The sequence below is a fragment of the Neovison vison genome, chromosome 3 (assembly GCF_020171115.1).
Source record: "Neovison vison isolate M4711 chromosome 3, ASM_NN_V1, whole genome shotgun sequence".
Classification (NCBI taxonomy): Eukaryota; Metazoa; Chordata; class Mammalia; order Carnivora; family Mustelidae; genus Neogale; species Neogale vison.
Genome location: NC_058093.1, coordinates 216,969,931 through 216,996,873, shown reverse-complemented (window position 1 = coordinate 216,996,873; position 26,943 = coordinate 216,969,931). Strand labels below are relative to the sequence as shown.

The window sequence follows — 26,943 nt, the reverse complement described above, 5'->3', positions numbered from 1 at the left end:
CTCACTTCCTGACCAGACTAGATGTTCCCTGAGGGCAAGGGCTTTGCTTGGTCAGAGCCAGGTGAAAATGCTCTGCCAACTTTGGGAACAGATGCACATGGATGAAAGACAAGTTTCTCTAAGCTGCGGCTGATGGCTAAGCTCAGAGTTTTGGAAGGCATCCATGTTGAAGAGTCTCTGCTTCCAGGTTCTCCAGAAGAGGAATTCCTTATCCTGTGGCCAAGCATTATGATGGGCCCTGGGCAATGGGTGGGGGGAAATGGGGAAGACCTACATGGATGCTGCATAAATAATGATTCTCTGACTGCAACCTCAATAGGAAGAACAAGTGCTGATGGGGGACAAGGGGAGTGGACCTCAGATTCAGTGAGGTATAAAGGAATGAGTTGCTGGTGTTTGGGCATTGGATGGTTGTCTAGAGGTGGGAAGGGAGGGCTTGAGGCAGAACAGAGTCCTAGCAGGGCTTATGTGGTCACATATCACACCAGCATGGTTCCCCTCTCCAAAGTGACTGCTCTATGACCTCCAGCGCCAGCTCCTGAGAGCATCTCCAACCCTTCTCTGAACTAGGCCTGCCATGGCCTAGACCATCGCTGTCCAGCTGTCCATGTCCTAGACCAGTGCTGTCACTGGCTTACTTACCTTGGGTGAGTCATGCCTCCTCTCTCAGCCATCTCTGTGTTGAGCCCTGACTTTCAGCTTAGACATGTGTCTCCAGATGGGCAGGTTGAGTTCCCCAAAAGGGTCAGCGTTTGATGAGCTCCATGGAAAGGATTCTCTAGCATCTTCCCTCAAACCTGGCTTATAAGGGTCCCAAATCACATTGCTGGGGGAGGGGGAGGCAAAGGGCAAGGAAATAGCTCCCAGCAGGATCCTCTTTCTTTATCCTTACCAGGGGTGGAGGCGGGGTGGATAACATTGCCTCTGGGGGCTGCAGGGGAGTCAGAAAGGTGGGTAGGGAGGTGGCTGTCCCTGTGGTCAAGAGACTGCAATTGTTCTGAATTTCTTTCCAGCAATATTTGACAACTGATCTTCCCCAGAATTTTCTCCATAGAGACCAATAACTTGGCTGATTCCTAGGAAGAGTCCTGCACCTATTTTACACATGAAGAAGCCTGTCCACAGAGGGCTTGGTGCTGATCCAGTGGCAGGTGACCTGAAGCCGTTAAGCCCCTGGCCTCAGGCAGCCTGGTTCTTCAATGAAGCCGCACCCTCTCTGCACCCCGCAGAGCAGGCGAAGCTGCCGAAGCTGCCGGGCCAGGTGCCCACTGCCGGAGCACAGCGGGCCTTTGTGTTAGGCGGGCACCGCCCCCTGGCCGGCCCCTCCCCACTCACCGAACAGCCTTTACCTGCCCGCCTGCCACCTTTCTGCCAACAGCTCCGTCTGCTCCTCCTTCAGCGTGGTTTGCGTCCAAGGCTGCTTCCCGACGGCGCGGTGCAGGAGATCCGGGGCAGGGACGTGACTTCGAGGGTGCCTTCTCCCCGCCTAGTAGAGGCTGATCATTAACCCAGAGGCAGTATAAAGAGCAAGGGGCCTGGGTTGGAGGAACGCATCGCTGCCGCCGCCGCCGCCATGGACAGTATCACCTGGAGCTCCATGACCAACGCCACTGCCGCACCCGTCGCGCCCCACGAGCGCATCCGCAATGCGGCCGACATCTCTGTCATCGTCATCTACTTTGTGGTGGTGATGGCTGTCGGGCTGTGGGTATGTGAGGGCCCTGAGACATGGGCTAAGGGGACAAGGGCCACCAGGAGGGACAAGGGACATCAGGAGGGACAAGGGGGGCGCACAGAGGAGCGATGGCACCGGTGAGCTGTGAGGAGGGGATGATGGGCGTAAGGGTCTGTGGAGCGGGTTGAAAATAACTTGGAAGCGTTTGAGAGGGGTTTAAGGGGGCACAGTGTGAGGTGAGGGGGCAAGCAAGGATGAGCAGAAAGAAGAGGGTTGCCCATGGGAGCTGGCGAGGAAGATCCAAGGAGGATACCCCTGGTCTGTGAGCAGAGGAGGTGGGGAGGAATTGGAGAGGCTGGGGGCCAGTGTGAGGGACAGCTTGAGGTGCAGGGAAGATATTTTGTCTTGGGAGATAAACCCCAAGCAGTCTAGGACTATTCTGCCTCTTCTTAGTCATACAGTTTTGATTGGAAAATAAACAATTCAGAGCAGGAAGGACACAAACCTCTGCCAACTGCAGAGGCTGCGGGGCAGCCCCTAATGGGGGCTGCTGTAGGGATCCTCCTGGGAAAGGCTGACCTGCCGGTGGAGGAGCTGGAATGAGTGAGAGTTGGCAAAGTTGGGTGGAGGAGGAATAGGAGGAAGACCGAAAGGTGGCCTGGTGCTGGGGAGAGGGAAGTGTCTGTGGCTCCCCTTGGGGACTGGGGACACACCAAACCAGAGAAACTTGTTCTTAGCAGCCTTGGAAATTGGAACTTAGAAATTTCACTATGACAGACTCTGGCACACCCAGCAACTAGAAGATGAGGTGTTTTAAATGTGCACATATTCCAGGGGCGCTTGGGTGGCTCAGGCAGTTGAGCCACCGTCTCTTGGTTTTGGCTAAGGTCATGTTTCATGGGTCATGGGATTGAGCCCTTCTTTGGACTCCAGGCTCCGGGCTCTACAATCCAGGAGTCTGCCCGAGAATTCACTCCATCTGCCCCTCCTCCCACTCCTGCATGCACTTGAGCTCTCTCTTAAATAAATTTTTAAAAAAGATTTTATTTGTCAGAGAGAGAGAGAGAGAGAGAGAGAGAGAGAGGAAACTAATGGGGGGGAGGGGCAGACAGAGGGAGAAGCAGGCTCCCCACTGAGGAGGCAGCGAGATGTGGGACTTGATCCCAGGATCCCAGGATCATGACCTGAGCCAAAGACAGACTCTTAACCGACTGAGCCACCCAGGCATCCTTGAATAAATAAATCATAAAAAAATATAAATGAGCACATATTGAGCACATATTCCAGACACTCTGAATGGCTTTGGTTGGGGTGTTGGGTCAGGAGGCTGCGAGGGCAGCAGGTAGTTGAACTCTGGATTTAGAGGGGAGGAGGGTGGACATTAGCCCTTCCATGGCCACAGAGTTTTGTTTCTTTTTCTTTTTTTTTTTTTTTTAGGGATAAAAGGAAGTTGGGTTTTTTTTTTTTTTTGGTTTGTTTGTTTTTTAAGTAATTATAAAAACCAGATGTGAGTAAAAACCTCTCCTAGTGTTCCAAGGGGTCAGTGTGACTGACTGTTCCCCAATAGTCTCACCTTCCCAGAAGTGTCCAAATAGGAACCAGGATTCTCAAGTTTTTTTTTTTTTAATTTTATTTTTTCAGTGTTTCAAGATTCATTGTTTATGCACCACACCCAGTGCTCCATACAATACATACCCTCCTTAATACCCACCACCACGCTCACCTATCTCAAGTTTACTACTGGCTTTGACATGGTTCTAGCTCTACGACCCTGGGAAACCCACCTCAACCTCAGTTTACTCTGGTGTAAATAGTTACAAGTTTACCTATTCTTATGATTCCCCAAGGTTGTTTTAAAGCTCTGCAGAGATGAACCTGAAAATTCTGTATGGAGAAGTCTTTTAAATACTATTAACCAGGGCACCTTGGTGGCTCAGTTGGTTGAGCAGCTGCCTTCAGCTTGGGTCAAGGTCCCAGGGTTCTGGGATAGAGTCCCACATGGGGAATCCTTGCTCAGTGGGGAGTCTGCTTCTCCCTCTTCCTCTGCCCCATTTTTGCTTGTGCTCTCTCTCTCTCTCTCTCTCAAATAAAATCTTAAAAGAATACTATTAATCATTTGACTTCCATGATATGAAGCAAGCCCTGAATTGTTTTTGTCCTTTTAAGTAAAATGGGCAAAAACGATCAACTGGGTAGTGCATCTTTACAGGAAGCCTCAAGAAAAGGAGGGCAGTAATGCTAATCCCCATTTAGAAGAAGGAAACTGAAGGCCTATGTGGTTGTGGTTTGTCCAAGTTTGCAGTACATGGAATTGTTCCTGGAACTCAGGTCTTTTGACTCTTGGTTTTCCACAGTACCAGGGGCTTTGCCACCTTGCCTGCCTTCCTCCTCACCCCTCCCCACCTTATAAGTGCTGTAGTGAAGATGCAAATCCATCATTTGCTAGCCCATACTGCCTGTTTCCCAGACAATCACTGATAATCTCTCTTTCCCTAACCAATCTTATTTTAGCCTCTGCCAATCCTGTTGATTATGGTGTTTGCACTTTTCAAATATCTGTGAATCAGTATCACTTGTTCTGTTAAATGCTACTTAATGAGTCTGCTGATATTTGTCTACATTTAGTCTTCCCCATTTGTCAGTGTTTCTGGGCCCCGATCATTTAACGTGCTGGATTTCTTCCAGTTTACAGTCCTCTTTTTTTCTACTGGATTATCAAAAGTGCCTTGGTTTAGGCACCTTGATTCCTGCATGATCTCTGGGCTGCCCAGATAGAGCAATCCTGGTCTGTTGTGCTTCTTCATCTTAGAAAAGACACTCACAGCTCAAGTCCCTGTCACCATCCTCATCTCTTCCAACATTATTTTGTTCTGTTTTACCCTCTTCCAGGGCTGCCTCATCCAACTATACAATACGGTATTATAAACTATGGTCACCATGATGTAAGTTAGATCTCCAGAATTTATTCATATTATAATTTTACCTTTCACCTTTTAAAAATTTTTTGTTTATTTATTTTTAGAGAGAAAGCGAGAGCACAAGCCTGAGTGCACGGAGTGGGGAGGGGCAGAAGGAGAGGGAGAGAGAGAATCTTGAGCAGACTCCCCACTGAGTGTGGAGCCTGACTTGGGGCTCCATCTCACCACCCTGAGATTATGACCTGAGCCAAAACCAAGAGTTGGCGGCTTAACTGACAGAGTCACTCAGGTACACTTACCTTTTACCTCTTGATCAAAATCTCTCTGTTTCCTCCACCGCCAGCCCCTGATGATGAATATGTATTTCAAAATATCACATTGTATGTGATAAATAAAAACAAATAATTTTTATTTGTCAATATGTATTAATAAAGCTGGAAAAATTGTAATATGGTAACACAGAGTAAAAAAAAAAAATGTAGGGTCTGTGAATGAGGTATGGAGGAAGTTCTCTAGATGTTTACAGAAGAGAGATTTTTTTTGTTTGGGAAGGGGAGGAGGCCATAGTAGAGGAGGAAATTTCTGTGAAGGAGTGTCCGGTAAAGTTTTATGGGGGAAGGTCACATTTGAGGGACCTTGCAGGATGGCTATGCAGGGTCTGGGCTTGTGGAGAGGAGGGGATGAACATTCTAGAGAAGAGAAGTCTTGGTTTAGAAACACCTCTCCTTGTCTTTTATCCATCCCCAACATCTTTCCTGAATTATCCAGTTCCCCACTCTAGTCTCTACTCTCACATTCTTCCTCTAAGTTCTTTATTTCTGAGACCAGATTGGAAATGTTGTGCCTGGGCCCCAAATCCACTTTTTGTGTCCCTTTGATACCACGTGGGGGCATATCCATATGCTTTGACTTCAGAGTGACTTTCAGAATGGCCTTTCCCTGGCAAACTTCCATAGCCTGAGTCCTTGGGACATGTTTGTTGAGCCCCTAGCTACCTTCTTTGCTCCTTGGGTCTGTTAGCCCTTTTGTTATTAGAGAAACCTCTACGGAAACCCTAAGAGTATGTCCTCTGGGAGGGAGGACCCTGCCAGGAATCCAGAAATATCTGAGCATGATCTCGCTGGCACTGCCTGGCACACAGGGGTGCTTACCAATCTATGTTGGTTGTTGGGAGTATGAATGACCCTGCTTCTAAAGGACTGAGTCCAGTCCATCTTTGGAGTCTGAGCACTCAGCAACATGCAATCTGTAGTAGACATGTTTGCTGAATAGATGGTGAGTTTCCAGTGTTAATTCCTTTGGACCAGTGATGCTCTTCGGCCTCAGGAGTCATGTGTGAAAATGCAAACACCTTTAAAAAGGCTAAGTTATTATCAGCCATTAACATTTTCAGGAAGATTAGCAGCTAAGGGAATGCCACAGACATAGATAGTGGGAGGGCTGTACTGGCTAATGGAATTCAAGTAAATAAATTAAAACAAAAAGAAAGAGGGAGGAGGAAGGAGCCCATGGACAGAGACACTGTCCCAGTTTTGAGCTGGAAGACTGGGGCTGGGCCTGAGCTGCACCAGAAATAAGCTGACGGTTGAGAAGGAACATCCCAAGGGTGCTGGTGGTCATTTATTGAAGATGCATGTCATTCTTCTCCTCATAAACCTTCAGTGGCTTCCACACTGCCTATGGAATAAAGGCTATATTTTTTAGCCTGGCATTTGAGGGTCTGTGATCTGCTTTCACTTCTCACCCTTCTCCTCATTCATATGCCTCAGCCAGGTTCACCAGGTAATACTGTTTACTCTTCCCTTCCTTCCCACACTGCTGCTGTTGTATCTCTGGGTTATTGCTCATGCTGTTCCCACCATCTAAAATGTTCTTTCCTGGGGCGCCTGGGTGGCTCAGTGAGTTAAGACGCTGCCTTCAGCTCAGGTCATGATCTCAGGGTCCTGGGATCGAGCCCCGTGTCGGGCTCTCTGCTCAGCAGCAAGCCTGCTTCCTCCTCTTTCTGCCTGCCTCTCTGCCTGCTTGTGATCTCTCTCTGTCAAATAAATAAATAAAATCTTTAAAAAAATGTTCTCTCCTTCTTTTCTCTAATAAATCCCATTCTATCTTCAAGGCTTGTTGAAGTGCTGTTCCTTCTGTGAAGGTTTCCTGACACCCCAATCAGAAGGAATCCCCTCCTTCTTCTGCATTTATAATAATCATCATTCTACAGTACTCACAGTATGTTGTAAAGTAATGTTTCCAGCAAGCTCCTACTGACATCATGGAGAGGAAAGTTTTGAATTGAGTTTGAATGTTCCATCTTTAGTGTATTTAGTACGAGCACCAAGCATTCCTATAGCATTTTTCTTTTTCTTTTTGTTTTGATAACTATATAGATATATAGTTCACATACTGTATAGTGCTTTAAAAAGAATGATATTTCATTAGGCACCTTGAGTATGCTTGTAAAAAATGCACAAAAAGTTCCATTTCCCTTTTTTTAACAAATAGGTCCGGGTTGGGTGATTTGCTTGGAGCTGTACTGTGAACTCATTTCAGAGCTAGCACAAGGGCAAGCTGTTTAAACCTTTTGAGCTCCAGTCTTCTTGTCTGTCAAATCTAGATCCCTGCTTCCTTCTTCTAAGTATAGAAGGGCTCCAAGGGAGTAAGGAATGTGGAAGTATTTCAGCACATGAAGTGGATAAAAGAGAGTGCAAGTATATGTGGATGGAGAGGTGGGTCATTTTGGCAGGCAAAGTCACTCTGTTCTAGTTTACTATTAAATTTTTGACCTTTCCTCCTCAGGCTATGTTTTCCACTAATCGTGGGACTGTTGGAGGCTTCTTCCTGGCAGGACGAAGTATGGTGTGGTGGCCGGTAAGTTTTCTCTGAAAAACCACTTGCTTAACTACAATATTCTTCATAGGATGCCCTTTTCTTCTTGGTTTTGGGAGGCACTGATTCTTCCTTCCTGCCTTAAGTCTCTGAAAATGGATCTTCTGATCACCAGGTCTCCTGGGTACCCTTAATCTCTTATGGTAAGGGTAAATAAATAATGCTTGGACTCTTTCACGGTTTACATAGAGGAAGAGACTGCACAAGGTGGACAGTGTGGAGAAGCAAAAAGAGCACACAGACTGAGATGATCTTGGGTACATTTGAGCTTCTATTTTTGTATGTATAAAAACATGATGGTAATAGTTGCCTTCTAGGAGTGTTATGAGAAATGGATAATTTTTGTGGGGTGAAAACTCAATAAATAGCTCTTTCACTACAGTAACATTTTTGTTACTTTATGTCTCATGATAGAGACACTTTATTTGTCCCAAGTTGGGAGCCTAATGCAATGCCTGATACACAAGGGAACCTCAAGAAGCACTCATAGAACAGATGGAGGAGGAGACCCCTACTGTTCTTACAGTTTTCTTCATCTCTTTGAGGATTTTGTGTTTTGTATATTTGAGAGGTATTTTTCTTGTACATGGGCAGAACTATCTCAGTCAAAGAACATGTACATGCATGGAAGAGAAACTGGGAAGCCCCTTCCATCCTATCAGCACAGAGCTCTGGCTAGCTTATCAGTTCAGTCCAATGACTAAATCAACTCAGAGTTCTCTCCAAAATGACTGGTTGACCAGATTGGCCAAGTTGTCCAGTTCCTTGGACATAAGATACAAGCAAGACTAGCTGGTGAAAGAGGTGGGTAATGAAGCATAGAAACAATTAGAAGAAAGTGAGTGTGAGTTGGCTGGAGGAAGAGAAGAAATTAAAAATTGTCACAGTCATATGCAGAGCATGAGAAGAGTTGCAAGGAAATCACACCACACCCTGCAGTTGGCCTTTGATCAGCTGTTTTGGGATGGACTTTAATAACTGAAATCTTCACAGTTGCTTGGATTATCCCTGAAGTCATTTCTGTCTTATCCCTAAGGTGGCCAAGAATACTGGGCAGATGCTGATTTATATCATGGGTCCCTCATGGTGCTCTCTCCTGATATATTTTATCTTCTCAAGCTTTGTACTTTGGTGCTTTCCTAAAAGTTGGTGTTGAATAGGCAACTCTGATCACAAAGTTCAAGACAAGTCTAGGGTAGTCCCTCTAGAACTGCGCTGTCCAATATGGTAGCCACTAATCTCATGGGCTCCTTAAGTTGAAATTAAAATTAAATAAAATTAAAAATGTCTTTACTCAATCCTACTCACCATATTCCAAGTGCTTAATAGCTACATGTTTAAACCTGGCGATTCACAGACCTGTACCCCTGGGGCTAATAGTACATTATATGTTAATAAAAAAATAAAAAATTAAAATCTTAAGTTTAATAGAGAAAAAAATAGCTACATGGGGGTAGTGTCTGCCATATTAGACAGTACAGATCTAGAATGTTTCTATCATCATAGAAATTTCTATTGGACAGGGTGTTGTACAGATTTCAGGGCCAAGGCTGGGTGAAATCTTAGTGGACTTGAGATTTGCTGAATTACAGAGTCGGATAGGAAGTTCATTTTTAGTTATTTCGAAAGCAGTGCACCCCCACTCCTTCTAATGCGTCAGTAAACCTGCCAAGTACTCAGCTGCCCTCAGTTTGATCCAGAATTGCTTAATCTCCCCTCCCCACACTGTGACAAGAAACTCTCATATCTCTTTCTATAAAATTTCTAGGGCTGATTTATTGGGGGTAAGACATCAACTTCTAATCTCTGGGTCATGGAGAAGCCAATCAGAGTGTATGTGTGGGGCTAAGAATGGGACAGAACCATCCTTAGGAAGTTTGCATTTTGGGCTTGGTCTGGCAGCACATCACATCTTAACTAGCAATGATGCTTTTCTTCCTGATAGCACCTGGGAGTGCGTCGGGCTCAGATTTGGTTGGTGAGAGGAATTAGTTCTTCCCAAAGCATGTAGGGTCAATGATTCATGTGGGCTTTCCCGTGGGTGTTGCTTTCATTGTTAGATTATGTTTCATTGTTAGAGTATTCTAACTAACAGAGAAACATGGCATCATTATTCTTTTGTACAGAAGTCACTACTTCCTTGATGGGGCTGAAATTCAACTTCTTCTTCCAATAATGGTTTCCATCTAAGTCTGTGAGATTGCATAAGTGGTTTGCAAACTTGTCCATGTATCAGAATTATCTGGGTGTGCTTACCAAAGGTACAGATTTCTAGGCCTTACTCCAGACCTATTTAAAAAAAAAAAAAAAAAAACCAAAACCAAAAACCAACCAAGCAAGCAAAAAAACCTTGGAAGAGAGGCCTAAGAATTTGCATTTTAAAAAAGCTTCCAGATGCTTTTCATTATCAGGCAGGTTTGATAATTACTGGTTTGGGTAGACTCTTATCTATCTGGTCAGATATACTGAAGACATCATCTGCTAGGGATGCTGGAGAGAGGAATTCTTGAATGGAGGATCAATGACGTCTAAGTCCTTCTCAATTTTGAGAATGATTTAATTCTAAAAAATTCTATAGAGAACATGTATGGGCTTTGAAGTCATCATATCTGATCTGCCACATTTATTAATTGTATGCTTTGGCTAAGTCACTGACCTTCCCTGAGCTTCAATTTCTACCTCTAAAAAGTAGGAGAATAGTGCCTACCAAATTTGGAGTGTTTTCGTCAGGATTAAATGATATAATCCATGTACTCCATTCCGCACTTGACAAGTACTCAGTAAATGAGACTATTAAGAAATGGAAGGAAGGTTAGGAGCATTAAGGCAGCCTTCCCGTTGGCATTTGTTTGGGGGCATAGCACTTAGTAATGCCCAATAAATGAAAACTGTCATTTATGTGAAGCTAGTGCTGCTGCTTCACTTAAATTTAGCTTTCAGATTGACTATGTCAATAAATGAGCATGATTTATATTTATATTTATTTATACTACTATAATCATCAATCCCAGCTACACACTGACCACATTTTGACATCTTTGAGATTGGCTTGTGTGTTATAATCCATTAGTGGCATGCCATAGCTTAAGTGGCAATGCTTTTTCTTTCTTGGTGCTACATGGTATGTCTTACAGTAGTTGGTATCTTAGATTCAATTAAGTATGGTTATATTCTAAAATAGTGTGTTTGCAAATATGTTCACTGCAGAAATATCTCAAACGCTGCCCTCTTCCTCTTTCCCAGCTAACTGACTTTTATTTATTTTATATAAGGGGAATCTGCAAAGATTTTGTTTGAGAACAAGGTTCTGCTAATTTATAAAATTTAAAAACTATTAATTTATAAGAAAAATAAGCATGATAATTTTTATTCTAAAATTTTAAATGGTTTTAAATTATATTGTAATACATGCTTGAAAGGAGGAGTTAAAAGAAGATGTGAATCTAAGGACTTTCCCTCTAAAATTGAAAAAGAATTGAAACTATATTAAACCTATACATCTATATTTCTCTTCATGTTAAAATACAAAGTCAATTCAATCCTGTCAGGCTTGGAAGTTAATACTTGTAATATAAATTCCCAAAAGTGCAAGCCCAAGGAGAACATTACAGAGATAACAGGCTTCCAGGAGCTCACATCTCTGTCAGTAACCTACTGGGACACTTTGTCCCCTCCATCTGCCTTTAGCCATGTTGCTTTGTGATGTAGTAGGAGTGAACAACCAGAGAAGTTTTGGGAAAAGAGTTCTTAGGTGATTTGAGGAAGGGAGGACCTGGGATTAATACACCAGAGGCCAGGAGGACTTGGGTACTAACCCACAAAAAAAGTAGGAGGAAATCGTACCTTGCAAAGTCTGAAAAGAGGTTGAAGAAAGAGGTCCACTGGGGACATTCTTAGGCGCTTAGGAGGCTGAAGGAGAAGTTATGACCTGTAACCAGTGAATATTTAGAAGCTCTGGAAAAAGACCCTATTCCTAAAAAGTTAATAAGCCTGAGAGAGAGAAATCATTTGTGTCTTGCCTTAAGAAAAGAAGGGCCATCCATTCCCCAATGCGTCAGCATGGCCACGGTCGCCAAACTGTGGAAAGAACCCAGATGCCCTTCAACAGAGGAATGGATAAGGAAGATGTGGTCCATATACACTATGGAGTACTATGCCTCCATCAGAAAGGATGAATACCCAACTTTTGTAGCAACATGGATGGGCATGGAAGAGATTATGCTGAGTGAAATAAGTCAAGCAGAGAGAGTCAGTTATCATATGGTTTCACTTATTTGTGGAGCATAACAAATAACATGGAGGATATGGGGAGATATGGGGAGATGGAGAGGAGAAAGGAGTTGAGGGAAATTGGAAGGGGGAGGTGAACCATGAGAGACTATGGACTCTGAAAAACAGTCTGAGGGGTTTGAAGTGGCGGGGGGGTGGGAGGTTGGGGTACCAGGTGGTGGGTATTATAGAGGGCACAGCTTGCATGGAGCACTGGGTGTGGTGAAAAAATAATGAATACTGTTTTTCTGAAAATAAATAAATTGGGAAAAAAAAACAATCTGAGGGTTTTGAAGGGGCGGGGGGTGGGAGGTTGGGGGAGACAGGTGGTGGGTATTAAGGAGGGCACGTATTGCATGGAGCACTGGGTGCAGTGCAAAAACATGAATTCTGTTACGCTGAAAAGAAAAAAAAAAGAATAGAAGTGAGGGACAATTGAAGAGGAAGAGCAAGCACTCCAAGGCTGGGTTACAAGAGGAGACAGCTTACACAGTGGGCCAGGCAGGGAGGCCTCCAGAAACCTGAGTCACACTTGAGCAAGCCAAGCCAACTGAGTAATATGAAACCATGAAGCTATACCTTTTGTAACTTTAGGCTGGTTGATGGCTCAGGATTCCCTTCTGTGGTTGGCAGTTTTTAACAAACAGTTGCCTGTATGCTATGTTGTAATGATTATTTGGGGATGTGGGAAATGGGGAAGCAGGAATGTGAGCATTGAAGGGGAAATTCCCTACTCCTTGTCTAGTGGTAGCAGAAATTAATCAGAGAGGCTGGGCCTCAGATACACCACCCAGTGGAGAATTCTTATTTTGGAGGAGGATTTGATTATACTTACCTGAGTCAGCTCCAAAGGAGAAGTGGGTTATAATGGGGTTGAATAAACCCTTTGACAACCTCCTTCAAAGCAGAAATAAGCACTCCAGAAGGAGTGGGAACCTCACAAAGAAACCAAAGGACTTGGCTTGTCCCAGCTTTGTGACATTGGGCCAATCATTAACTTCTCTGAGTCTCAGAGTTTCCTCTGTAATGGGGGACAGCCAGATTGAGGATCTCAAAGTCTCCTCCAGTACTAAAAGTTTACGAGTCCACACCACAGGGAAGGAGCCAAGAATGAGTGTGGGCATGTTAGCCAGTCTATTGCCAAAGAGGATCTAGAAAATTGAATGGCTGTGGATCTCTCAATAGCCACAGTTCCTTTCCTTCTTTTATTATTAGAGAATCATCAGAGAGGAGTATACCACAGTGATGTAGGGCGAGGGTTGAAAAACATTCTCTGTGGGGCGCCTGGGTGGCTCAGTGGGTTAAAGCCTCTGCCTTCAGCTCAGGTCATGATCTCAGGGTCCTGGGATCAAGTCCCGCATCGGGCTCTCTGCTTCCTCCTCTCTCTCTCTCTCTGTCTGCCTCTCTGCCTATTTGTGATTTCTCTCTGTCAAATAAATAAAAATAAAAGAAATCTTAAAAAAAAAGAAAAATAATCTCTGTAATGCGCCAGATAATAAATATTTTGGCTTTGTAGGCTATATGGTCTCTGTCACAACTATTCAACTCTGCTATTGTAGCATGAAATTAGCCATGGACAATACATAAATGGATGGCCATGACTATGTTCTAAAAAAACTTTATTTGCAAAAAGAGGCAGAGGGCCAGGTTTGGTCTATAAGCCCTAATTTGTCGATCCCTTGTTCAGGCCTAGGATCTGGAGTCAGGCTGCTAGAGTTCAAGCCTAGCTTCTGCCCATTAATTGTTGTGTGACCTTGCTTGAGTTACTAAGCATCTCTGTGTCTTACATTTGCTATCTCTACAGTGACAATAATGGTACTTACTTAAGATTGTTGCTGAAAACTTTTTAAGACTATCATCGTATCCCATATCTGAGTGATCCAGCAAGAATGAAGATTAACCCCATGGGTTGCCCAAGTTCATACAAGATAATTACAGAGCTAGGACTCTTTCTCTTTTTCTGGTTATTCAGCTCCTTTCTTCCTATTCTTTGGGTTGGAAATTTGTGAGATCAATAGGTATAGTCTAAAGGTTTATCTGAAAACCAAGAAATTCTTTTCTTTAGGATTGAGTAGAGACCATGATGAAAATTTTCCCTCATGAAAGAAGACAGACCCCCCACCTCCATTTTATTTATTTTATTTTTCAGTATTCCAGGATTCATTGTTTATACACCATACCCAGTGCTCCATGCAATATGTGCCCTCCATAATACCCACCACCAGACTCACCCAACCCCCCATCCCCCTCCCCTCCAAAACCCTCAGTTTGTTTCTCAGAGTCCACAGTCTCTCATGTTTTGTCTCTCCCTCCAATTCCCCCCAACTCACTTGTTGGCTCCATCTCCCAATGTCCTCTGGGTTATACTTTATGCTCCACAAATAAGTGAAACCATATGATAATTGACTCTCTCTGCTTGACTTATTTCACTCAGCATAATCTCCTCCAGTCCCATCCATGTTGAAACAAAAGTTGAGTATTCATCCTTTCTAAGGGAGGCATAATACTCCTTAGTATATATGGACCACATCTTCCTTATCCATTCATCCGTTGAAGGGCATCTTGGTTCTTTCCACAAGTTTGGCAACTGTGGCTATTGCTGCTATGAACATTGGGGTACAGATGGCCCTTCTTTTCATTATATCAGTATCTTTGGGGTAAATACCCAGTAGCACACTTACAAGATCATAGGGAAGCTCTATTTTTAATTTCTTAAGGAATCTTCACACTGTTTTCCAAAGTGGCTGCACCAACTTGCATTCCCACCACCAGTGTAAGAGGGTTCCCCTTTCTCCACATCCTCTCCAACAAATGTTGTTTACTGAGAAGACAGCTTTTTATACTCACTAAACTTTCTTGAGTAAAATGTATCTGATTTGATATTTAAGTCTTTAAATCCTAATGATCAAATATCTATTAAGATGCTACTGGAGTGGGTCTTGAAAGAGTCCAGCAGGCCCAAGACCTAGGTGGTAACTCATGAATGAGAGAAAAAGAGCATGAACTATGTGAATGGACACAGAAGAGGCAGAGAGTTCACCAAGGGAACAAAGTTCAGGAAGATGTGAGACCCAGGACAGACAAGTACTTGACCTTCATAAGATTTAATAGAAGTGACCAGTAAGTCCAGTTGACCCTTTCTTCCTGCTCTGATTATTTTCTACTTGCATGTAGCTCTGTGTGCTTTTGTTTATCCCAGGGCTGAGGCTATGTTTTTCTTAATCTTTTTTTTCTTCTTCTAATACCTAGTCTAGGACTCTGCATCTAGTAAGCATTTGAGAAATATGTGCTGAATTAAAGAAATAGGAGGGAGGTGAAGGACATGTCCTTAGACTCCTTAGACACTCCTTTTTTTGTTTTTTAAAGATTTTATTTATTTATTTATGTGTCAGAGAGAGAGAGAGAGAGAGAGCGTGATAGTGCACAAGCAGGCAGAGTGGCAGGCAGAGGAGAGAGAAGCAGGCTTCCTGCTGGGCAAGGAGCCCGACGCGGAACTCGATCCCAGGACCTGAGCCGAAAGCAGCGGCCCAACCAACTAAGCCACCCAGGCGTCCCGTCCTTAGACACTCTTGCTGTATCCCCTTGTTGATGTCACCTAAGACCTTAACCTGCATTCTGCTCTCTGGCCACTGGCCACAGAGTGTAGGCTGTAAGAATTTAGGAGGTTAAGAGGGCGCTGGGTCCAAGTCAAGCCTTCGTCCAGCAGTGCTCCACATTTCTGTTTCTGTGTACAGAGAAAAATATTTTTTCTTCAGACTTTGTCTTTTTAAGGCTCGTGGTAGTAAAATTGGAAAAGCAAACTGGCCCCATTCAGAGTGCCTGATTTCAGCCCTATTGGACCCCTTGGAAAAGTCTGGCATGACTATGCTTCCTTAATGTCTCAAACATTTGTTTTTTCTCAGGTTGAGTCAAGATTTTGTAAAACTTGACTGTTTATGTAGATATGTATCCCTTTTCTGATGAGGGTTTTTTGCTTAATGTGACAGTTGCTACATTGCTCTTGAATAGCCTGTTCCCTCTCTTCTTCTTCTTTTCATCTTCTACCACCAAGTCATTCTTCTCCTCTTTCTTTTCCTTCCCTCACTTTCTCTCCCTGCCTTTCTTCCTCTCTTTTTGATAGGGCCATTTATTTCCCTGTCGCTCTTCATGGCTTAATCCCCTCTGAGGAGTTTCTCTGATTAATGCACAGCCACTCACCACCCCATGTATTCTTTGTGTTTTTAGGCATCAGTTGATGGCTGTGTAGCCAATTTCCTGTCACCTAGTTGGTGCATAAACTCCTGGTTTCTCATTTCTCTCTGGATACCTTCCTAGCATTTTTTTTTTTTACACATCAGCACTTTCCCAGACAGAGAAAGGAAAAAGTAAATTATAATCAACATTTCTAGTCGTGTTCAAGTCAGAAGAGTGCTAAAACTATCAGCTAAGATGAAGGCTTTGGGTTATTCTTGTTAGATATATATCTGGGCTTTCCCATTCCACCATTGGCATGGCACATTTTAGGTCACCTATGTTTCTCTTTGTTTGGGTAAATTTTATATTAGTGAGGTGATTTAGAGTTTAGACTAAGACCGGGGGCCCTGGAGCCAGGCTGCTTTATTTTGAACCCTAGTTCCCCCATTTCTAGTTTAAATGTCATGAGGGCTGAAACTCATGACCCTAAGATCAAGAGTCATATACTCTACAGACTGAGCCAGACAGGTGCCCCCATCGTCATCATTATTATTTTATCTCATCTCCAGACCTTCCTTCTTAACTCACTGAGCCACCCAGGCGCCCTCCAGACCTTTCTTCTTAAACTTAATTCTTAAACTTCCTTCTTAAAGCAAATTCAATAATTTATCCATTTATGCATTGTTATTATTTCATTCTGTATTTACATGTTGATTACGTACTATGTGTTATGTTCTGTGTTAGGTGCTGGCATATATTTGTGTGTGCGTGACACACATTCTTACAAAATATATCCACAATTACAAATAGTGGTAAGTGTTAAGAAGGAAATGTATTTGAATCAAGGGTGAGAGGGAAGGAAAGTGGTCTTTCTCAACCTACATAAGAGGATCAGGAAAGGCCTTTCCGAGGACAGAGTATTTAGGTTGAGACATGAAGGATCAGGAGGCAGTCATAGAAAGATTGGGGAAAGAATAATCCAAGAAGAAGGAACAGAATGGTCAAAGGCCTGAGATGAAGGATCTTGGGATAGTTGAGGAACTGAAAGGGGGCCAGAGTAGGGGAGATAATGCATATCGATCAGACCCTTTGAGTGAGGGACCCCTAGTGTTGATGATTCCAAAGAATAGCCCATCTGAATTGGTGAGAGGGTTGATCTCTAGCCTCCTTGACCTATGAATGCCACCAGAAGACCTCACCTGCCTTTTGTGCCAATAACCTGTGGGAAAGTACCAGTCTTGGCAGTGGTTTCCTGATTTCCTGCCCTTTTGGTTCTTAGGGCAAGGAGAGAGATTTAAGAAGATAATGAGTGAATGGCCACCATTGTTCATGAAGGACATAAAGTAAACAGAGATTATGATGGCTCTGGAGCAATGTGTGTGTCTAAATATTTACCAGAATCTCAAATAAAACGGTCTGAATATATGAGCCTCACCCTCTTTTCTGTCCCAGTCCAGGAATTGTGATCCTGAAGAGATGGCAAGAGTCAAAGTTTAAATCTTTCCAAACCTCTCCTATGAAAAGATATAATGGAATCAAAATACTAATTCAGATTAAAGACCATTTCCCCAGAGGATGAGGGAAGAATCTGAAATACAAGCATGATGCAGATGTATACATGCTGTTTCTAAATTTACAGTGAGATGGGTAGGGGAGTCTGACCCGACTGTGCCCCTTCAGGCGTGTTCAGAAGCGAATGTCTGGGGAAGAAGGGGAAAGTCAGAGCTGTGGTATGGCCTTTTCTGTCTCTTGGATGTTGGTCAGTTTGGCTATGGAAACTTGGGCAAATCACTATTCTGGTTTTCAGTCTTCTCACCCGTAAAATGAAGATGAGAATCATTCTTATCTCACAGTCTATAGTGAGCATGATGTAAGTTAAAGTGAATGAGGTGCCTGGCTCCACACTTGGCCTAGAGGAGGCACTGCGAAATTTAGTCATTTCTCTCCCTTTCTTATTCTCCCAGGACAGGCGTCTCAAAGTGTGGTGCCCACAACAGCAGCAGCAGCAAGACCTGGGCTCTAGTTAGAAAGGCAAAATTTCCAGCTTTAACCCAGAGCTGCTGTATCAGAAAGTTGAAAGGATGGGATTCAACCGTCTGTGGTTTAACAAAATTTCCAAATGACTGTGCTTAGAGTTGCCAGATTTAACAAATAAAAAAATAGTGGCTCATTAAATCTGAATTTCAGAGAAACAATGAATACTTTTTTAGTGTAATGTGTCTCATGCAATATTTGAACATAATTTTATTAAAACTGATTTTGTTTATCTGAAATTCAGATATAACTGGGTGTTCCGTATTTTTACTTTAGATTCTGATGCATGCTCCAGTTTGAGAACAGTTGAAGGCAATCATCTAGCACAGCCCAAAGAAAGGGTGGAGAGGAAGCTCTGGGATATTTTGTTTCATTCCTTAAAGGGAATAGAAACTGGAGCAAAAAGCCATCTCCAGAGGTCTGGGCATTCTGGGTATTATATGGTCCCTTAACAAAGAAAAACAGTTTCGTGAAATTAAGTGAGTTTATTTTCCATTTGAGCCGTGAAGATCTTGCTCCCTCTAAGAGAAAGTGACCACTCTGTCTCTTCCAGGAAATTTGGGGGCACTCCATAAAAACATGGGCTGTGTAAAAGCTTCATCAGTATTTCTCCAGAATAACATAGCTTTGTGGAACAAAACTTTTTTTTTATAAATTAAATTTCAATTAGCCAACAATAATACATCATTAATTTTGGAAGTAGTGTTTGATTCATTAGTATATTAGTATATTACACTCAGTGCTCATCACATCACATGCCCCCCTTAACTTTCCTTTCTTTTCCTTCCTTCCTTTCTTTCTTCCCCCTTCCTTCCTCCCTCCCTCTCTCTCTCCCCCCTTTTTCTTTCTTCCTCCCTCTCTCCCTTCCTCCATTCCTCTCTCCCCCCTCCCTCCGTCCCTTCTTTCTTCCTCTATCACTTATCTATCATCTATCTTTCTTCTTTCTCCTTCTTTTTTTCTTCCTTTCTTTCTTTCCCTTTCTTTCTTTTCTTCTTCCTTTCTCTTTTTATCTTGCCTGACACTTCCCTCATACAGTGGGAAAACTTTCTTGAAGATGTATCTTATTGGGTGCCTGGGTGGCTCAGTGGGTTAAAGCCTCTGCCTTAGGCTCAGGTCATGATCCCAGGTCCTGGGATTGAGCCCTGCATCAGGCTCCCTGCTCAGCGGGGAGCCTGCTTCCTCCTCTCTCTCTGCCTCCTCTCTGCCTGTTTGTAATCTCTGTCTGTCAAATGAATAAATAAATAAAATCTTAAAAAAAAAAGATGTCTCTTATTTGTCATGTCATTTAAGCCTGACAACCTCCTTGTTGTCAGGATTCTTTTTTTTTTTTTTTTAAAGATTTTATTTATTCATTTGACAGACAAAGATCACAAGTAGGCAGAGAGGCAGGCAGAGAGAAGGGAGGAAGCAGGTTCCCCGCAGAGCAAACGCCCCCGGGCTCAATCCCAGGACTCTGGGATCATGACCTGAGCCAAAGGCAGAGGCTTTAACCCACTGAGCCACCCAGGCGCCCCAAGCTAAGGATTCTTTTTTTTTTTTTTTTCCAATTTATTTATTTTCAGAAAAACAGTATTCATTATTTTTTCACCACACCCAGTGCTCCATGCAAGCTGTGCCCTCTATAATACCCACCACCTGGTACCCCAACCTCCCTCCCCCCTGCCACTTCAAACCCCTCAGATTGTTTGAAAAACCAAGCTAAGGATTCTTATCCTTAGTTTATTGTGGAAGAAACTGAGGTTCAAGGCAAGGAAGTGACTGGCTCATGGTCATAAAATTTGTTTTGACAGAACCAAGATTAGAACCAGTTTGGAAGTCTCCCAGTGTTCTTGGATGGAAGGAAAGAAAGTGGGGTCCCTACCACTTATTTATATTTTCAGGCATGATTATTGATACAGGATACTTTTTGCAAATCCATTGGCTGCCTCTGATGGTGAAATAAGGAAGACAGCCATTGTCCTTTGCCATAAGCAATTCTTGACTCTTAGGTGGGTGGTTTGGAGTGTCATACTATCCTACTTTCCTAAAGGTGTGAAACTAATTGTAGCATTAATGGGTAAACTTGAATCACATTCTTCCTCAAGGCTATAATTTTGTTTTCATTTGAAAATAACAAGGTTGACCTTAATTATTTCCAAGGTAATTCCAGCTCTACCATCAGATGACTGGATGTTGGCAAGTAAATAGGCTATTCCATATAGTTCCCATTTTCTTTTTCTTGTCACACAAAACACAATTTTTAGGTATCATTTTATGACATTTTCATGTCTTTTCTTATATTACCCCCACCAAACACAACTTTCCTGCATGTTTTGTTCTCAGGTTCTGCAAATGAATCTGAGACAGCTCTGGAATGATTTCCCTTTATTGTTAAAGGTTTTACAAATTGTGGTCTGCTTATAAAATTACACAAACATGGATGGAATTAGAGCGTATCATGCTTAGCGAAATAAGTCAAGCGGAGAAAGACAACTATCATATGATCTCCCTGATATGAGGAAGTGGTGATGCAACATGGTGGCTTAAGTAGGTAGGAGAAGAATCCATGAAACAAGATGGGATAGGGAGGGAGACAAACCATAAGTGACTCTTAATCTCACGAAACAAACTGTGGATTACTGGGGGGAGGGCGGTTGGGAGAAGGAGGGTAGGGTTATGGACATTGGGGAGGGTATGTGCTTTTGGGTAAATTGGAAGGGGAGGTGAACCATGAGAGACTATGGACTCTGAAAAACAATCTGAGGGGTTTGAAGTGGCAGGGGGGTGGGAGGTTGGGGTACCAGGTGGTGAGTATTATAGAGGGCACAGCTTGCATGGAGCACTGGGTGTGGTGAAAAAATAATGAATACTGTTTTTCTGAAAATAAATAAATTGGAAAAAAAATAAATAAAATTACACAAACTGATTGTGGAAAGATTAGAAAAGTACAAAAAAAGTACAAAAACACATTCATTCTTTTCTCTTTCAAAGATAGCCACTGTTAAATGTGGAAATGTATCCCTATCTCTATCACTATCTCTCTCTTTAAAACTTTGTATATTATTTTTTATTTGACATTTTATCACTTTCATCTTCCCATCATAACAGATTCTTCAAAGCAATGATTTTAATGGCTGTGTAATAGTCTATCACAGGTATATACCTTCATCTATCTGGTTGTCTTCCTATTATGGGGACTTTATGTTATTTCCAAACTTTCCTGTATTATAAGTAACATGGCAATGAACATTACTAAGAAATACTTTTATATAAATGTTTGTCTGTATTTTTGATAACTTGCATAAGGTAGAGTACTAAAAGTAGTATCATATGGTGGAGGGAGATAAAGTTTTGATATGTACCAACAAACTACTTTCCAGAATTACATTTATGTCAGAAATATATGGGAGAACCTATTTACTTGGCTCTTTGAGGGACTAACTCAGAAGGTCAGATTCCACTTGAGGTCTTGTTTCTTGTTCTTACTAACACTGATCTTACAGGTCACTATATTAACATCTCAGAGTAGTGCATAGTCCTAGCATGGCCCATAGTTCTCCTGGGTACCATCTGGGCCTGGCAGGCCAAGTTTATTGCCTCTTCCTCAGGAGAGAGCCATCCTTGACATGTCCCTATGAAGAGTCCCAATTCTATGCAGACAGTGGGAATAAATACAACTCTAAGGCAATTTGTCGCCACCACCCTAGGAATTGATACACTCACTCACTCACTTACTCACTCAGCAGACTCTTACGGCATGCTTGTCATGTGCAAGAAAGGTTCTGTGCTGAGCAGATGCAGAAATGCTCTTTGAGGACTAGAAGATATGGGAGGGGGGCAACACTTGTGCGAAAGCAGTATGATGCCCAGGAGAGTGCAACAGATAAGGAGTGGGAGTTAGAGACTGGAGGAGGAAGAGATCAGCTCTGAATGGTGTCAGTGGAGAGATGGGATTGGGATTCCTTTTGAAGACTGGGTCAGTGTTTTGGGGACATCATAGTTTGATGGAGAGGAGGTTCACGTAGAGGGCAATGGCATAAATAAATAAAAACAGAAGGTAGGAAAGCCCAGAGTATATCTAGGAAACTGAGTCAGTGTAATTTAACTGGAGTGCAGGGGATATGAAATAGTATGGAGAGGCTTCTGGGGATGGAGAAGGAGGAGGGGGTTGGATTGCAGACAGCCCTGAAGGCCTGTAATTTCTGGTGAGATAGATTCAAGTCCATGGCCAGTGAGGAGCAGACATATGAGAAGGGGAAGCTTAGCTTTGAGAAGATTTGAGGGTAGGCACAACCCCTTTCCTTAGATATTGGAAGAGCTAGCTTATGGGAGAGAGATTTGACTTGTTCTGTATCGCTCCAGAAGGCAGAAATAGCCAGATGGGTAGACTTCAGCTCAAGGTAAAGGAGAACTTTTTAACTTATTAGAATTTTCCCCATATGGTTTTAGCTGCCTTGTAAAGTGGGGAGCTCTCTGTCACTAGAAGTATGCATTCAGAAACTGACCATCACTTGCAGGGTGTTGCAGAGGGAATTCAAGCCATGACATTTGTGGGTCCAATACAACTCTGGAAGACTTACAATTCTCTAATTTCTCCATATATTTCCTCTCCTGCCAACTTTCTAGGGTAGGAAGTTTAGGAAGTCAAATGTGATTATGAATTTCCCAAAATTCAAAGGAAAACATAGTGTTTCTGCCATTTTTGTTGTCACATTATGTTATTTCCCCAATTACCTTGCTATCAAACCTGTTGAGTGTGGTCAGACCCAGCTCAACTTGCACAGTGACAGCAAAGCCATCTAAATACTTGTAATAGCTTCTTGAACCCCATCAGGGGATGAGAAAGTCTTGGAAAGAAGTTAGTCAGAAGCAAGGTCAAGCTGGGGGAAATTTTAGATGAAGTCTAAAGTCCTGAACTCAGAGGACTGTGGGAGGAAATTATAGAGAAGACCCATATCACTGGGTCACCCCCTGGATGGGACATGTTTCCCAAATGGGCATGAATGTGAGTGAGGAGTGGACAGAGAGTGTTTGGGAAATCAGAGTGATGAAAGCATTGTTAATGAACTTTAGTGAGAGGAAGGGCAGAGTAAAAATCTGGCAGGGGAGTGGAAGTGATGAAGCAGTGGTGTCTGTTACTACAAGCCTGCTTGTACTGCCCTGACAAAATACCATACACTGGGAGCTTTAAACAATAGGAATTTATTTATCCACATTTCTGGATGTTTTCCACATTTCTGGGGGGTTGGTTTCTGGTGAGACCTCTTTTTCTGGCTTGTAGATGATTGCCTTCCATCCATGCATTCACATGGCCTTTTTTCTGAGCAGAGAATGAAAGAGAGGAAGAGAGGAATGGTGGGAGGGAGGGACGCAGGGAGAGGAAGAGGGAGAGGGAGGGAGACAGGGATAGTGAGAGAGAGAGAGAGAGAATGATGTCTCTTTCTTATAAGGATCAGTCCTATCATATTAGGGCCTCACCCTTATGACTTAATTTAACCTTAATTACCTCCCTAAATGACCTATCTCCTAATAAAGTCACATTAGAAGGTTAAATTTTGGGGGAACACATACATTTTGGGGAACACAATCAGTCTATAACAGTGTCCATTGTAGGTCTTATGAATTGTTTTTGTCCTCTTGGAGGAGAGAAAGGACTCTGATTGAGTGCTGGCTAAATGTCAGTCATTATTGACTGATAATCTCATTTGACTCCTGAATAACCCTTTCATGAAAGAAGATTGAAGCTCACAGATATTATGATCACCCAGATAGTAAGAGGTCAAGAAAGTATTCAAACTGTAATTTTTAATTTCAAAATTCTCCCTGGAGGGGACTTTAACTTGAAATCTTGTTGAATTCCTAAGACTACATCCTTTTTTAAAATAGATTTTTAAAAGATGCTATTTATATATGTATTTAAGAGAGAGAGAAAGAAAGAGAGAGAGAACATGAGTGGGGGAGGGAGGGCGGGAGAGGGAGAAGCAGCCTCCCCAGTGAGCAGGGAGCCAGACATGCGACACTGGATCCCAGGACCTGGGGATTATGACCTGAGCCAAAGGCAGATGTTAACCGGCTGAGCCACCCAGGCACCCTGAGGACTACCTGGAACTTCCAGGAAGACTGCCTTGGCAGGCCCATCTGGGGATTGGGGAGGGTCTCTAAATATGGAAATGTGGTTTGATCAGAGCTGTACTTTGTGGAACCAGCCATGTGGGTAGGGGAGAGTGGAGATCATCTACAAGCCTACTGAGAGATAACCACAGCCTTTACAGGGGCAGTATAAGAAGTGCTAGATGCCTTTAACATTGTGAAGACAGAGTCAGGGTTTTGGTAAATGATTGAGTGAAGGCCAAGGGGTGAAGGGAGGAAGTCCAGAATGAAGACAGGGTAAGTGACTGGGAAAATAGTAGTGACCATGACAGAAATTAACTGACTCTGAGCAGGACATGTGGTACCCCCAAAGCTCTCCTGATCCCCATTCTATCAGATGGTGAGGGGGTACCTCAGGAAAGTCTGCAACTGCTTAAAGTCCAATGTTCCTCTTTGGGGGGATGTTGGAGAGGACTTCTTGAACTTAAGGTTAATCTAATGCAGTTAATCATTACTGGTAATTATGCCCTTAATAGTACAACATTATGCTTAATAATTTATCAGGTGAGAGATGATAAATAAAAGGATAATGGGCCAGGACAGGCAGAAGGGAATTCTTTTTTTCTTTTAATTTATTTTCAGCGTAACAGTATTCATTGTTTTTGCACCACACCCAGTGCTCCATGCAATACGTGCCCTCCTTAATACCCACCATCTGGTTTCCCCAACCTCCCACCCCCCGCCCCTTTAGACCCCTCAGATTGTTTTTCAGAGTCCATAGTCTCTCATGGTTCACCTCCCCTTCCAATTTCCCTCAACTCCTTTCTCCTCTCCATCTTCCCTTGTCATCCATGCTATTTGTTATGCTCCACAAATAAGTGAAACCATACGATAATTGACTCTCTCTGCTTGACTTATTTCACTCAGCATAATCTCTTCCAGTCCCATCCATGTTGCTACAAAAGTTGGGTATTCATCCTTTCTGATGGAGGCATAATACTCCATAGTGTATATGGACCATATCTTCCTTATCCATTTGTCTGTTGAAGGGCATCTTGGTTCTTTCCACAGTTTGGTGACCGTGGCCATTGCTGCTATAAACATTGGGGTACAGATGGCCCTTCTTTTCACGACATCTGTATCTTTGGGGTAAATACTCAGTAGTGCAATGACAGGGTCATAGGGAAGCTCTATTTTTAATTTCTTAAGGACTCTCCACACTGTTCTCCAAAGAGGCTGCACCAACTTGCATTCCCACCAACAGTGTAAGAAGGTTCCCCTTTCTCCACAACACCTCCAACACATGTTGTTTCCTGTCTTGCTAATTTTGGCCATTCTAACTGGTGTAAGGTGGTATCTCAATGTGGCTTTAATTTGAATCTCCCTGATGGCTAGTGATGATGAACATTTTTTCATGTGTCTAATAGCCATTTGTATGTCTTCATTGGAGAAGTGTCTGTTCATATAGGCAAAAGGGAATTCTGACTGAAAGTGGACTGTTAACTGTTAACAAATTTCAGTTGACTCCCTCCCAATCCCATCTTGTTTCATTTATTCTTCTCCTACCCCCTTAACCCCCCATGTTGCGTCTCCACTTCCCCCCATGTTGCATCTCCACTTCCTCATATCAGGGAGAACCATAAGTGACTTTTAATCTCACAAAACAAACTGAGGGTTGCTGGGGGGAGGGGGATAGGAGAGGGGGGTGGGGTTATGGGCATTGGGGAGGGTATGTGCTATGGTGAGTGCTGTGAAGTGTGTAAACCTGGCGATTTACAGACCTGTACCCCTGGGGATAAAAATATATTATATTTTTATAAAATATTTTAAAAAATATTTATATTTTTATATTATATTTTTATATGTTTATAAAAAATAAAAAATAAAAAAGTAATAAAAAACTAAACAAAAATCAAGAAAAAAACTGTTTTTCAAGTTTTATGAGCAATGATTTCTTTACATTTTCATTAAATAATATGTTTACTAAAGATCCTTAAAATCTGAAAGGTATCAATGAATAAATATGTGATTTTTATTTCTAATTAAATAAACTGATTCTAAATGGCATAACTTTTTGACCATACAAGTAGGTTTCAAGTTTCCAGAGAATTAAAAAGAAGTTTTTTAGGTTGCTCTGTTTCTTTATTTTTTAATTTTCATTTTATTTTATTTTTTAAAATTTATTTTCAGCATAACAGTATTCATTGTTTTTGTACCATACCCAGTGCTCCATGCAATCCGTGCCCTCTATAATACCCACCACTTGGTACCCCAACCTCCCACCCCCCACCCCTTCAAAACCCGCAGATTATTTTTCAGAGTCTGTTTTTAATGTGTGTTGTGTTCACTGGATGAAGTAGTTCCCATTGAAATCTCCAGAGGAGAAAGAATAGAAAAATGGAAGTAGCATGTATATCTCCTGGAATCTCATTCTCTGATGCATCTGCTTTTCTTCATCCATGTGGTAGAGCTTTCTTTGAACTTAGTGAGTGTTCTTTGCTATACAGTGATAAAGGGGAGTATTGAAGTGATCATAGTTCAGTGCATGGAGTGAAGAACAAGAGTATTTGACTTCAAAAGAAGTCAGTTTTCAAAGTTTTATCTCCCTTTAATGACACACTCTTACCAAAGGGCAGACTGTCACAGAAAAGACCAATGAAGTAAATGAGCAACTGAAATTCTCACATTAGAAACAGAAAAAAAAATTCAATTGATGGCAGGATCTCTTCTTTGTTCCTTAAATTGCAATTAAAATATTAGTACATACTAACAAATATTAACCTCCAAAAATAAAAAGTAAAAGTGGAATGTTATCCCCACCAAGCTTTGACAAGAAAGAGGTGAATGTCTCTGAACAGTCTGTTTTCCTCCCATTTCCCCTTCTTCTTTTTAAAAATTCGAGTATAATTAACATACAGTGTTATATTA

The 26,943-nt window shown here is 42.5% G+C and overlaps 1 protein-coding gene across 1 annotated transcript in view; it reads left to right on the top strand.

Moving 5' to 3' along the window:
* The first annotated feature begins 1,573 nt into the window (after positions 1–1,573).
* LOC122903232 (sodium/glucose cotransporter 1) overlaps positions 1,574–26,943 on the top strand; it is an 81,947-nt gene continuing 56,577 nt past the window's right edge. Inside the window, exons 1-2 of the mRNA XM_044243837.1 lie at positions 1,574–1,708; positions 7,381–7,452. Coding sequence (XP_044099772.1) covers positions 1,574–1,708; positions 7,381–7,452 — 207 coding nt within the window. The remainder of the gene's footprint in view (positions 1,709–7,380; positions 7,453–26,943) is intronic.